A 14243-nucleotide genomic window follows, 5' to 3' on the forward strand; every position below is an offset into this window, starting at 1 on the left:
ACCGCGGGCAGCCCCGTCGCCCTCCTGAAGTGTGCTTCTGAAACAGACTGTGTCCTTATCGAGGGCGCCGGGACAGCGACCGTGACCGCAGGGTGACCGCAGGCGTGGGTGGGCATGTGCCGTGGAGCCGTGCAGAGGGCACACGCAGTGGCACCTACGTGTGACACGGCCTGCCGCACCCCGCCACCTGGGGAATTCAGTGCCAGGGCCAGCCCATGTGTTTTCTGGTAGACAGGTCCTTTATTGACTCACTTCACTCCCATGTAACTCTCGCCCTGGTCTCTGTGCAAGTAAAGGGCACAAGGGTCCCGGGGGGGCCGTCAGCGCAGCATGCGCTTCCTGAGGAGCCGCGCAGGGCTGTCCACACCCAGGCTGAGGTGCCCCGTGGCCACCAGCACGCTCTGCACGCGTGGCTCTGGGTGTCTCGGGCTGCCACCACGAACAGGTGGCCCCATTGCATTTCCTTGAGGACCAGACACACAGGCCAAGCGCAGCAGGCCGGTTCTTCAGCGGCCTCTCCTCCTCTGGACAAAGCTCCGTGGCCCAGAAGCCGGACGCTGCGCCTCCCTGGGCGGCCCCTGCCCCGTGGCCTGCAGTCGGACACAGGAACGACCCCTCCCGCTCCTCCCACCGTGCCGCGTGCTCCCACACTGACCACCTGGATCTGTTCATCGTTTTCATTTTCAGCCAATAAGGGGCTTAAAACCACAGGCGTGGCTGTCCTTTTTGTGGATGTGCGCTCGTCTGCCTCAGGCCCCCTCCCCACCGAACGGCTCTGTCGTAGCGTCTGGTCCCAAGCCCACGCTGCGCCGACGCCGGGACGCGGGGTGCTCAGCTGTCGTACCAGTCGAGGAAGAGCAGGGAGAAGGAGCACATGACCAGGAAGAAGAGCACCCACACTCGGAAGCCCGCGTTGTTTTTAATGGCCTGCGGACAGAGCACAGGTGTCTGCACTGGGGCCTGGTGCAGCCATGGGGGTTCCACGGACGGGCAGTGCCCCACCCCGGCTGTCACTGTCACTGCACTCTGTGCTTCCCTCGACAGATGGGCAATTATTAAGCAAAACCCAAACGTCGGTTTAAAAACCACGAGGACACAGGGGTGGCTTTACCGTCCCCACCAGCCACCACTGGGGGCCCCTGCACGGCTCTCCCGGGATCCCCGACACCCCGGAGACGGGTCCCTCTGTGCAAGGGTGGCAACAGCCCGCAGACACTGCGCACGGTGGTGGCCTGGGCCGGTGTCCCTGCCGATGCAATGCGGTGGCCCAGGGACAGCCCCATGTCCGCCCAAACCCCAGAACCACACTCAGGAGACAGGCCCCCCATCCACAGCAGCGAGGCCCGGAGGGCACCCACCTCTCTGATGTCCTCGTTGCCCTCCTTGATGTTCTCCGTCGCGCCCACCACCAGCTGGTGGATGCTGTCGATGTCGGCTTCCTGAGCAAGGACGGGGCCAAGGACGGCAGGTGAGCACCGGCCCGCCCCCCACCCCGCGCCCAGCCTGGCAGACGGCAGCTGCAGGTCACCAGGGGCCTGTTGGCTCATCGGACCCCGGGAATGCACAGCACCCCGAGAGGTGGGCAACACCCACATTTTACAAAAGGGAAGCCTGAGGCTCAGAGTTGCTTAGTAAGTTGTCCAAAGTCAAAGCTGCCGAGCGGCAGGCCTGGGATGGGCCCGCAGGGCGCGCGCTCCCCACCCCCGCCAGGTAAACGCAGGAGAGCGGCCGATGGCAGCGTGGCCGCCACAGCAGAGGCACCCCCCCACCCCCCTCACTGGTGTTTTGTGAAACCCAGAGAAGCAAGCCTCAGACGCGGGCGCTTTCACACACACGCAGCCCAGCTTCAAAAAGCGCTGTCTCGGCAGAGGGTCTAAGAAACAGGCTAGAACTTAAAAAGACCAAAGTGGGAGGCAGGGGTTTGCAGCACAGTGACCTCAAACGCCTGGGAAGCGTCAAAGCTGGAGCCTGGTCTGCCCCTGGGACGCCCCGCTGATCAGCGCTCAGCACCCCCAGGCAGGGGCAGGGCCGGGGCCCAGGGCGGCAGCGGCTCCTCCCTTCAGGCGAGGGGGAGAGAGTGTGTGTGTGTGTGTGTGTGTGTATGTAAGGGTGTGTGTGTCTCTGGGGAGAACCCCAGTGGTCCGGTGCTTCAGTGGGCAGGGCAGGGGCGGCCGCCTGGGCAGGGAGAGGGGGCTTCCGGGCTGGGAGCCACCTGTCAGGCGCCGGCTCCCCGTGATGGCAGCGGTGGCAGAGGTACAATGCCTGGGACCGCGGTGGCCGCCCACCACACAGCGCTCCCTGGCACGAGATGAGCTGGGTAGAGGGCCCGTTGCCAGCAGCTGCGGCTGTGCCAGGAACACAGGGCACGGCCCGGGTCTGTCGCAGCCGCACCGAAGAGCAGAGGCTCCCACGCTGAGGCCCCGCGCACCGGGGCGGTCAGACACTTCCCCTCCACGGGCTCCACAGGCGGGCGTCAGCCCCGGCCAGCAGGGCACGTATGGACCCGCCGGGACCCACCGTGGGGCTGCCCCTGGCCCGCGCTCCCCCACCAGGCCGAGCAGACTCGACACGAGTAGTGAGCTCTGAGAGGGGCTTCGGCGGTCACTGAGTGGGTGCCAGGGGGCAGGCCGGGGACGGCTGGGCCACACCTGCTTGCACAGGCCCTTCAGAGCGCCGCGCAAGGGCAGCTCGGGGCGCCCGGACGTGCGAACTGCTGTCTGACGGGACGGGCCTCCCTGCGGTCTGGCTCAGGCCGCGCGGCTTCGGGGGGGTCCTGCGGGGAGGGTCTCCGGTCCACCAGCCCAGGGTGACACCATGGGAGACACGCTTTTGTCTTTCAAAGCCTTCCAGTCTGCGGAGGCTGAGAACCAAAGGGCAGACCTATCAGGGTGCAAAGATTCTGCTGGCCACTGGCTGGAAGAATTTCAGAACTGCAGGGAGACACACCATGGGGACCCACGGCGCGGACAATCGCAATTCCTGTGAGGGCCGCACGCGGGGTGGCAGGGACCCGCTGTCTCGGGGGGCGCTGAGCCTGGGCTCTGGTATCGCTTCTAAGTACCAAGCTATCACCCACGCTGGTCCCCAGCCCATGGGGCTGTGTGCAGTGCAGCCCCCAGGGCGGAGGCGGCCCCGGGCGCCGGGGGCTCCCCATGTGCGCACTGGCCACTGGCACCGGCCCAGAACGTTCCTCTCTTAAGCTCAAACTTCAAACAGCTATTGTTATTCTTACCTGTTGTAAAACCTTTTCTGTAAATATCTCTTGGAGTCTGGAAATTTCAACCACTTTCCCTTCAATTTGCCTTCGTAAAAAAATGTTACATATTAACAATTAGTACCTGGTCATCTTAAAAGGAGCGTTACACATTTCAAAAGAACTCTCTTAAGTGAAGGGGTAAGAGAGGGAGGGGCGCCATGGCATGGGTGGGGGGTGGGTACCAGCAGGAGCCGTGGCAGGAAGAGCGAGGGGAGCCAGAGCCGCCGTCTCAGGGCAGGACAAGGACAGCCGCCCACAGGGACCCGCTGGAAGAGCCTGGGCGGCGGGCGGGGGCAGCTGCACTCGGCCTCCAGGGCAGGGTGGGCGCGTCTGAGAGGGACTGAGTGCAAACAGCCCCTGAGTGGCGTGGCCACTGTGCTGGGTCCCCTCTGCAGTCACTCACTGACCCTCTGGGGAGCAGCAGGTCCACGGCTGAGGGGAGCCAGTGAATTCTGGGGCCACACCAGGCCCAGGGGCTGCAATGTGCCCGAGAGCCACATGGGGACGCCCAGGCAGCAGCGCGGGGAAGCGGGGAACGAGGCCACGGGCCACAGGCCACGGCACACACACCTCACTTCGTCGGACAGGCTGTTCATTTCACCGATGAGGCGCTGGTTTTCTTGTTCAAACTGCAAGGAAACAAACACGCTAAGAATGACATCGTACTGAACTCACGTCTCAGAAGCGACGCAGCCGGAGGCACAGACAGGGCCAGCACACGCCTGCACCGGAGCCCCTGGCCCCTCCCTGGTCACCACGCAGCCATCCCAGCCGAGCGGCCTCGCTGGAAGCCCCTGGGCGCTACGTGAGAGCACCCGCTTCAGCCAGTGTACACGCGCACCAGGAGGTCCGGCTGCCACCCGCTCACCGGAGCGCGGGCGCACGGCCGACAGAGAGCAGAGGGGCCCGCCCGCTGCCCTGCGCACGCTCCTCGGGCTCCGGGCCCTTGCCGCCTGCCCCTGGGGCCGCTCCTTTAAGTGGAGCAGTGAGCGGCCTTGCCGAGAGCCAGGACGCGGCAGAGCTGAACGGGGACACAGTGATTTCAGAGCTGCCCGTGGCCGAGCTGCCGCGCCCGGGACAGAGCAGCCCAGAAGCCAGAGAAGCCGCAGTCCTGGGGCTCAGCCTGCGGCCGGCTCCGGGCTCTGTCTGGGGGTGCACAGCCACCTCAAGAGGATCCCTGGAGCCACTCAGCACAGGGGCAGCTGCTCTCCGGCCGTCCTCGCCAACAGACAGAGGCCCTGAAGCACCCCACGGAGCGGGCCCCAACATCTCCGCCCTCGTGTGCCCACGCAACTCCCCGAACATGCAGGCAGCCAGAGACCGGCTCGGCTCCGCTCCCACGTCCCACAGACCCAGCTCAGACGCCACCTTCTCTGCAACACCCTCTGAGCGGGGCTCTTAGGACAGGAACGTCCTGCCCTGCGCCACGCTGTGCCTGTCCCTGCCTCCGGGGAGCCTCCCACACGGCCCCGCACCCCCACGGCCTCCCCAGGCTGCTCTGTGCCCGGCACAGTGTGGGGACGGGACAGCATCCTCGCTGCTGCCTCAAGGTCTGGTCGCTGTGTGCTCAGCAAGGCGCCCGTGGAGGGCGATCCTGGCGCAGAGACCAGGGACGACCAGCAGCCCGGCCCCTCTACACCTGCCCTGTGCACCTGGCCCAGGCCTCTGTGCCCCGCACGCTGGCAGTGGTCTCCCCTTCCCTGTGGTCTCAGCTCCACCCTTAGTCTCCCTCCTTCGACCTGTCCTCCACTCCCTGGTCAAAGTGACCTGCATGCCACCCATGCCACACTGCCCAACGCTGGCCCTGGCCCTTCGCCCCGCAGCTCGGATCTGAGCTGCCATGTCATCTGCGATCCGGCCCCCGCCCACCGCCCCAGGGCACCTCCTGCGCACCTCGCCTCACGTGGGCACGTGCTGGCTGCCAGCCTGGCACGGGGTCACGCTCTGGCGGGTACTTCAGGGCTCCCTCAGACCCGGTGAGGCACCTCTTCCTGATCAGACACAGTCACTGCCTCTCGCCCGCTCTCTCCCTGAAAGGCTCCCCTGCCCACAGCTCTCACTTGCTCGGGACCTGCCTTCCCTCCCGGGGCCGGGGTCCATCTTCCCTGGACCCTGAGCCCAGCCCAGACCCTCACCCACTGGGCCAGAAAGCGGGCGGCTGGCAGAGCTCCGGGGAGGGCGCGGGGCACCTGCAGGGCCGGGCACCCACAGCCGGCTGCTGCACAGGCTGCCACGGCCTCTAACGTGCAGCAAACAAAGGCCATTTGAGGGAATGAAAATTTCACTTTTGAGTTTGAAAGGATCAGCTCTGTTCATTGTCAACGGTGACTTAGAGCCCAGTGTGGAAAAACACAATTATTTAAGCCTGTAGGTGCTAATTTACTCGGGCTAATCCACTCAGGTGCTACTCAGGTGCTGGTGTTTCTTTTGGCAGGGGCATGTCCTTTGAATTGGTCTAATGACAAAATAGGGCCCTGCCCTTTTAAATCTAGTCCTTTCCTGCTTTTAAACGGTTCCCAAGCAGAATTAACTAGGGCTTTGAGGTGATTAAGGGCTGGAATGTTCCTTGGGAACAAAGCCTCTCTGTCTCCTGCCCAGCGGAGGGCCTGCGGCCCCACCCTGCACTTCCCTCCCTCCCAGGGTCAGGGCTACTCCCAGGCCGCCGGAGCGAGCTCAGAGCGGGTGGGACTCGGCTCCATTTCCTTCCTCGGCACCTGAGAAACAGGGGTCCCCTAGGAAGTGGGAGAAACGAACGCCTGAGGGACCCCACAGCGGGGGGGCAGAGAGAGGTCTGCGGGGGCGGCAGCTGTGCGGAGAGCGAGCCGGGCTGGTGCAGCCCCGTGCGAGGCTCAGGCAGCGCAGGGGTCCCCTGGCGCTGGGTTGCAGGATGGCTTCCCAGGTCTCCGGGGCAGAGCCGGACACCTCTCCTCTGGCCTCTGGCCTCTGAGTAGTGCCGGGAGCAGCCAGATGCCAGGGGCCTCTTGACCTCCTTGGGTGACAATGGGCCAGTCACCGGCCTTCTCTGTGGCCTGTCAGCCTCTCTTTGTGAGATGTGATGACTCTTGTCCTTTCCTGCCTGACCCTGAGGGTGGGGAGGGATGGCTCCTTCACCTTCTAAGCTGTGTGGCTTTAGGCAGGTGACTGAACCTCTCTGTGCCTGTCTTCAGCACTAGGATGGAGATAATAATAGTACTCAGTGAATGCACTTGTTCGGAGGAAGACCTGGGCTCACACGCGTGAGCTGCTGACCACAGCGCCACCGGCAGGAAGCCCTCCCACACGTCCTGACTCTCTCTGCGAGCCCCTAAATGCTCAGAAGACCCCTTCCACGCCTCTGGTTTCAAATTCTAGAGGGCCGTGGTGACTCCGGGTGGCCCTCTCTCTCCGCACAGGAGACGCGCCTCGTCTCCGGGGGCCCCAGGGCAGCTGCAGGTTTCTCCCTGCAGCAGGGGCAGCGCCCAGTGCGAGGCCTGGGCCCCATGGCTGGCACTGGGGTGGGGTGCCTACAGGCACTGGGAAGACAAAGCCTGGTCTCTGAAACACTGCATCCACTGGGAGTCTCTGACAGGGGGCGAGAGGCCTCAGAGCGGGGCAAAGGGAGTGGCAGGGCCCCCAGCAGGACAGCAGGACGGCAGCCTGCCCACGGCGGTGGGCTCCCCGCACGGCCCATTCCGCTCTACGCGGGAGTCACATCACAGAGTACAAGCTCCCCCTCAGGGCAGATGGACGCCCAGCCCAGGGCGGCATCGCGGGTGAGTGCGCAGGACTAGGGTGTGTCCTGTGCGTGACGGGGCCAGCGCTGGCCCCTGGCCCACAGCGTGTGTGCCGTGAGTGCTGGGCAACGGAAGGGAGCCTTTCAACGGGGCCTGCTAAAGGGTCCACAGTGTGGCGTGAAGGACACAGGCCCACACTGTCAAGGCAGTTACAGAAATCCTCCCATAACGGCAGCCTCTTCCCCGCAGGTTTGAGAAGAAAATCACTCCTACAAAGGCCTTTGAGGGTAAGGTGAGGCCAGGAGAAGGATTTGCATTGCCAGGAGCCAGGAGCAGCCACTGAAGGAAAGAGGGGAGACCCACAGGGGCCTCCCTGGGCTCTTCCTGTGCCAAACACCTGCCCGCCTGCGGCTCTGCGACCCTGACCTTGATCCCCACCGGTGCCCCCGGGAACGCGGAACCTCTCCAGGGTCTGCACCCCAGCTCTCCCCCACGTGGCGCCCGTTTCTACCAACAATGCCTGTGTTCTCCATGTGTGGGCTGAACCTGGTCACAGAGCACACGCCCTGCCAGCTGGTCACCTGGCGCTTCCGGGGCCACCTCAGGGCACAGGGGCTAGGGACACCTTTCATGCAGATTTAAGAACAGGATTCATATTCATGTCCTTAAGAACTATCGCAAGAAATGGACCAATACAGCTGGTTTCACCTGAGACAGGTACGGTGGCCACGGGCACAGAGGAGGACGCGCCTTCCCAGGGCCGCCCCAGGACACGGCTCGTTGCCCCGGCCGGACCGCACGCCGCGCACGGGTTCACGGCCAGTATAAGGCGGCATATTCCCGGGGCACGGGCGTCAGCGGGAACTCACTGCGGAAATGACGGTGCTGTGCAAGGCCCCTGGCCCGCGTACCAGCTGCTCCTCTGGGTGAAATGACAAATCCCACTGCCATTATAGGGCCAAGGTCATTATCTCACCCCGAGGAAAACTTCCAAAGCAGCGATTATGAACGATGACCACAGTCTGCTACAACACTTCGCAATTTAAAACCAATACTGTCGTATTTCTTTCTTCTCGTTTTCAGAGTTAGGCCTGTGAATAAGACTTGGGTGCTTGGTCCGTCTCTGAGATACGGTGCTCGGCCATTTTCCCCAATTAGGACGTGAACTGACCATGAAGTAGCTTGTCGTGAAAGTCCCGAGCACCACGGCCTCTGCCCAGGCCCCGGCAGTGACACAGCACAGGTTAGGGGCCTTGCTGGCTCAGCCACTCTTGTCACCGACACAGCAAGAAGGCGGCAGGAGCTGGCACTCGTGGGCGTGGGCAGAGGCGTGCTCCCCACGATGGCTCTGCTGGGGCAGGACAATGAGACGCTGCATGACAGTCACGGAGGAAAGAAGAGCCCGAGGACGCAGGCACTTTCTTCATGGGCGTGAGCTGAGCCCTGTGCGCACACACGCAGCGCTGACCGCAGCACAGCACGCCCGCCACAGGGCTCCCGGGGGAGGAGCCGGCCTGCGCTGAGCAGCCGTGCCCTGCGCTCCGCCGGGGGCTCGTACACCAGTCCTGCGTTGCCAGCGAGTCCGTGAGGCTGTGTGTCCTCACCAAATTCCAGTTCAGTGAGGCCCGTCTTCTTCCCCCGAACTACACAGACAGGGAGTGACAGCGGACTCATAACCCAACTCTGTCTAGTCTCACATCTCTCAGGGGACCGCGCACCAGGGTCCCAGATGCCCTTCTCCAGGTGGCCCTCCTCCACGCTCCCACCCAGAGGCGCCAAAGACATGTGACTGCGCAAGTTAACAAACCGCTGCTGCTTGCCGCTGCCCCTGGAGACAGGCCAGACCTGCTGGCGAACACCTGACTGCTGTTACTGGGCGTGCTTCCTTTAGGAAGACAGTGCAGTGTGTTAAACAGCCCTAAACAGCCCGGCTGGTGTGGCTCAGCGGACTGAGCACCGGCCTGCGAACCAAAGGGTCGCCAGTTCGATCCCCAGTCAGGGCACAGGCCTGGGTTGTGGGCCAGGTCCCTGGTTGGGGGCATATGAGAGGCAACCACACATTCATGTTTCTCTCCCTCTCTTTCTCCCTCTCTTCAATAAATAAAATCTTAAAAAAAAAAAAAAGCCGTACACAGGTCAATTCTTCTTAAACATAAACATGCTCTTTCCTAATGAAGCGATTATAAAAGACCATTTAGTCTTGAAGACATTTTACTGCCGCTGAAAAGATACCTAATATTAGTAAAACTACTCCAAGGCAATTTCTTCTCTCATTATGCTACTATAAATTTAAAATACATGAAAAGCATACTAAGACTTAGAAAATCCAGTGGACAAATTGTATCTAAAGTGCTTATTTATAATTTTTAAAACTCAGTATAAAAACCAGGCAAGGGTATTTAGGACCTCCTTCCTACTCCATGAATAGTCTCATTAGAACTAGTTAAACATACGCGATTAGGCAGAGAATAGCATTACCATTTGTATTTCTTCTGGGGATAATTCATCTTCACCTTTGCCATCTCCCCAGGTGCTCAGCTCGGGCTGTGCTCCGGTCGGAATCTTATCTGCTAAAAAAAATTAATAATAAATAGAAGGCAAAATATTCATTTAAGAACAAGCAGACATATGCAAAGTATGGGAGAGAACAAAACCTTAACAGTCTGCCATCTGGCCAGTATTCAGGCTCAGCAGTGTGAGTTTTCCACAGTGTTCAGGCCTGTGTGCATGCGTGTGTGTTTGTGCATACGTGTGCGTGCGTGCGTGTGGGGGCGGGGCGTTGAGGGGACCTGTGCAGAGTTTCAGTACTGCACTGACCTCAGCAATGGCTGCAAACAGTCTTCCCATGTATTTTACTTCAACAGACACACACACCTCCCTCTACTTCTTGAAGAATGCAGAATGTCTGGGCACTTTTGTTGGAAGAAAATCATATATACATGAAGCATCCAGCAACCACCGTCCCGACCCTATTCCTCTCCCAGAAGTGACCTCTTACGCATGGACGTAGCCTCCGAGACGTCACCTAAGCACGCTCACAAACTCACTGTTCTAAAACTTGTTTTTCGTGACTTTTGCATCTCGGAGGCCATCCCACGTGCGGCCACACGGACCTAGGTCACTCTTCCCAATCGCTGCGCTCTCTGTAACCACAGCGCCGCTGGCGACCTTCGGTTACTTTGTGCCACGGGAACAGCGCGCCAGGTGCCGTCCGCGCTGCGCACGTGCTGGCGGGCTCCGGCACAGACCCCTGGGCGTGACCAGCTGGCTGGCAGGGCACGGATGTCTCAACGCCAGCATGGTTCGGTCGCGAGCTCGTAAGCACAGGTCCTCCGCGAAGCGCACTGGGCACAGACCCCCAGAAAGGCTGCGCCGCCCAGGACGGCGGGAGGGGGCCTGTGAGGTTTATCGGGGTAGATGGGAGCAGGGAGTGGATGGAAGGGATCACTCCTCCTTGGCGGGGACCACAGCTGGGTCTCCGATTCTGAAGGTGGCTCTGGGCTTGCGGGTGGGTTGTCAAGTGCTCAGAGGCAGGTGCTGCTTCCTTTTCTGTTCTTCCTCCAACTCACCAACTCCCCAGAGCTGACCCCAGGCCCTGGAGGTGGGCAATGGTTCGGCGTTTTCGTTCCGAGACCAATAAGGGTGCAGGGTATGGTTATCTGGGTTCCATCGTCACCAAAACCCCTCCATGTCACCCACAGCTTTGTCAAGTGCTGAAAAATGGCCGTACGGCTGTTTCTGCCAGAACTGTCACGTATTTATAAAAGACATGTTCATATTTAGTTTTACATGCTATAGACACAGATAAAATATCTGTGATTGACATACAGCAGACGCCTTTACAGAAGACAGGCTGAGAGCGCCCCTGGAAACCGATGTGGAGTTCCGTGTGGCGATGTCCCTCCACTGAGAACACCTGTGCCCTCCCCCGTCCCGCCCGGCCCCCAGAGCCCGTGTCCGCAGTGACCTCGCTGTGGCGCCCACGCCAGGTTCCGCCGCCTCCTGACCCTGAGTCTCCAGCCCCGCCCCATGGTGCACGGCAGTCAGGCCCTGCCTCCTGCCAGTCCCCAGGGGGTGGCCCGGCCGCGGCCATTCAGACCCCCCGCGGGAGAAGAAAGGCTGCGACTCGGGTTCTTTTGCTTTAGTGAATACAAACACCACACTGGGGCTGGGACTGGGGCTTCTTTGTCTGCTTTGTGTTTCTGCCAACAGGTCCCAGGGAAGAGATACAGGCCAGATTTGTATTTTAATTCCCACCTGGATATTCTTCAGTGGCAGGTTTTTCCTCAGAGTCTTTGGAAGGCTCTTGCGAAACCTTCTCGGACGACATGGACTCTCTGGTCTTGGCGTTTGCTTCTGGTTCCAGCTTGGATCTGAAAACAATCAGCAGTCACAGAGCTCACGTAAGCAACACGGTCCCTTGTGACAACAGGGGGGTCCCGTGTGCGCCCGCATGCTGGTCCTGGGCCCCTCCCGGGAGCAGAGCTGCCGCCCCTAGGCCAGCGAGCACCCTGACACGCGGGGGACGCTGCCCACAAGGCCCTGGTGTCACAGCCTGCAGGGCGAGGACGGTGCAGCCCCGGCCACGGCGCACAGGGGAGTGCGCGCTGAAGAGGACACGGGCCCGCCCCACACACAGACACCACACGCAACACGTGGGCAGCAAAGGCCGGCCCCTCCAGGGCCGACACATCCAGAATGCTGGTGGCTGTCCACCAGTGCGAAGTGTTGCTGAGTACACACACGCCCTGCGCTGAACACTATCTGAGTAACGACTGGAAGCCGTTTAAATATAAAAGAACAAAAGTCTTTAAATATCCCCTGGAGGGACCCACTTGTCTCAGGAACTGCACTTGGCATTGCCCCCAGGCCCCTCCCACAGCCACACCTACCGACCGCGTGCTGCCTGCAGGGCCCTGCGATCCCACCCACGCAGGGGCCTTCTCCGCTGCCCCACTAAGAAAAGGCCCCCTCGGTCCCTGCAGCACAGCACCGGCCTGTCCTCTCCCGCGCGGTCACCGCCATCTGGAACGACCCTGTCCGTTGCTCATCGGTGTACCGCCTGCCCCGCCCCACCACAGCGCATGCTCAGAGCGGCGCCCGGCCTCTGCAGGTCCTGTTTGCTGTGCCTCTGCATCCCGGACGAGGGTCTGGCGTTCAGTGCTTAACAACTACATGTTGAATGGACGCTTTATAACTTTCAGTAAGAGGCTAATAAGGGAGGAAAAACTTGGGTTATGAAACACCGGGCCTTGTAATGGCTTTACTGGAATCCATAGTGCTACAAAATTATAGGCAGAGTGCTAAAAAGATCTGTGTTAAAGTCCTAGTAGTAGGCAGAGACTGAATAAAAAGAACCCTGTAAATACATTACAGAGTGGGGGTCCCCCAAAATCCCAGAGCCTGCAGGTTGGGGGATGGGGAGAAGGGAACAGCTTTTAAGATGCCTTTGCATGACATGGCAGGTGGCTAGTGTCTTCAGTATGCAAATGGTTTGGTTCTTCCAAGGCCCCAGGAAGATGGGAGGGGTTTTGACCATGGAATGGTGCGGAGGGAGCACACAGAGCCTGCGCAAGGTTCTGTGCATGGTCAGAACTGGGTACCACGCCCACTGCGTCACAGGATGCAGTCAGGGATTTAAAAATAAGGCAGCAACCATATTAGAGAGGAGAGGAGATCCACATGGTTTGCAGGAAGGAAGGAACTCCATGCGGCTTTGAAAGGAAAAGAAGAACTCTGCGTGGCTTTGAGAGGGCAGAGAGAGAGCCATGCGTGATCCAGTGCAACATGGCATGTGCTTTCCTGGACTTTTAAACGGAGGCTGATGACATCGTACCCCAGATCCCGAAGGACAGAGCTCACAGATAAGGGATGGGGAACTATTGGGCTTGGTTTTGGCTTCTGGCCTTTTGGGGAGCAAGGGCAGTGCTGAGCTGAGGTGCTCACGGCCCTCCCCAGGCTGGAACACTAAATAAAGGCCTGTTCTCCTCAGCACTAGCTGTTGGGTTTCACACCGAGGCGCCCCGTGACGGAACCCCCTTTTGCTCTGTAACAGATACACATGAGGATGAGATCAGCGTCAGCCGACACTCTGTGGGCCTCATTATTACTGGACATTTCCTAAGCACTTTATATGGACGAAGTTGTCTAACAGCACCCATCCGCAGAAGGTGGGTGCTAGTGTCAATGACCTCTCTGCAGAGGACAAAACCTGCCCAGGTCACAGGTCACAGTGGGTGGCTGGGCTGGGAGGTGACCTCGGGCACCTGGAGGCCACGCTCCTAGCATGTGCTCCGTGAAGAGCAGGTTCCGCCCACGTGCTCCATGGGAAGGGACTCCTGAGGCGACGTCAGCCTGAGAAAGCCGAGTCCACGCTTGGTGGCTATTTCACGCCACAGTTTCTCGGGGCCCATAACATGCTAGAACACATTTCGAGTTTCCAGAAAGAATATCTTTTCCAAACACGCTGACCACAGAGGCCATTTTCATCAAGGTTTTCCATTTGAAAAGATGGGAATTCCGAGAAAGGCCGTCACGAAACGCTCCTCCACGACCCCAGTGAGAGACTTTTCAGAAGTAACTACGATCCGACCTCCCCAAGCACCCCGGTGACGCGGGCTAAATGACAAGGCCCCCTGGGACACAGCGCCTCCAGACCGATGACCCATTACCATCGGCCTGTGTTTCTGGGGTCAGGGATCGGGAGCTGCCTGGCTGGGGTTCCCAGCTGAGCGGCCTCACCTGGAGGCTTGCCGGCCGGAGGGTCCGCCTCCATGGAGCCCCTTCCACGGGCTGCCAACCGGGTGGTGGAGCCGCGGGCGTGTGTGACTGGCCTGGCAGCTGGCCCGCCAGCGGGAGCAGCCTCCAAGATGCTGGCCGCGCTCCAGTGCCTTTCACCACTCGGCTCGGAAGTCCCACACTGTCGTTTCTGCCCTGCTCAACAGTCCCCTCAGGTTCAAGGGGCGGGAACGCGGGCCTCCCCGCCTCAGCAGAGCAGTGGCAGCGTGGCGTGTTAAGAACAGCACATGGGACGGGGTGGGTCTGGGCAGCCATCTTTGGAAAATACGATCTGCTGTGCTCAGTGTCACAGAGACACACTGAGCCAGTCACAGGACATTCATCACAGCACTGCCTACAGCAGCAAAAGCAAAGACTTAACCGTTCACCCAAAGCGCCTCGTTTACAGTTCGGAACATAAAATGAAACAGGAACTCTGCTTGCAATGCCAAAACAAAGGATAAAAACTAACGATGAAAGATTAAAAAATAAAAACT

The 14243-nt window shown here is 60.4% G+C and overlaps 1 protein-coding gene across 2 annotated transcripts in view; it reads right to left on the minus strand.

Annotated features, from left to right (window-relative positions):
• Nucleotides 1–218: 218 nt before the first annotated feature.
• The window catches only part of STX18 (syntaxin 18), a 96141-nt gene continuing 82116 nt past the window's right edge, over nucleotides 219–14243 (minus strand). Inside the window, exons 6-11 of one of the 2 annotated variants that reach the window (XM_090267085.1) lie at nucleotides 11227–11342; nucleotides 9448–9536; nucleotides 3827–3885; nucleotides 3233–3302; nucleotides 1359–1439; nucleotides 219–927 (exon numbers count right to left, since the gene is read on the minus strand). In XM_090267085.1, the coding sequence (XP_090123211.1) occupies nucleotides 832–927; nucleotides 1359–1439; nucleotides 3233–3302; nucleotides 3827–3885; nucleotides 9448–9536; nucleotides 11227–11342 (511 nt within the window). In that variant the 3' untranslated portion in view covers nucleotides 219–831. Of the gene's footprint in view, nucleotides 928–1358; nucleotides 1440–3232; nucleotides 3303–3826; nucleotides 3886–9447; nucleotides 9540–11226; nucleotides 11343–14243 lie in introns of both variants that reach the window. The other variant, XM_090267084.1, reaches the window with a different exon arrangement.

This window comes from Furipterus horrens, unplaced genomic scaffold (genome assembly GCF_987537825.1).
Source record: "Furipterus horrens unplaced genomic scaffold, mFurHor1.1.pri manual_scaffold_2, whole genome shotgun sequence".
Classification (NCBI taxonomy): Eukaryota; Metazoa; Chordata; class Mammalia; order Chiroptera; family Furipteridae; genus Furipterus; species Furipterus horrens.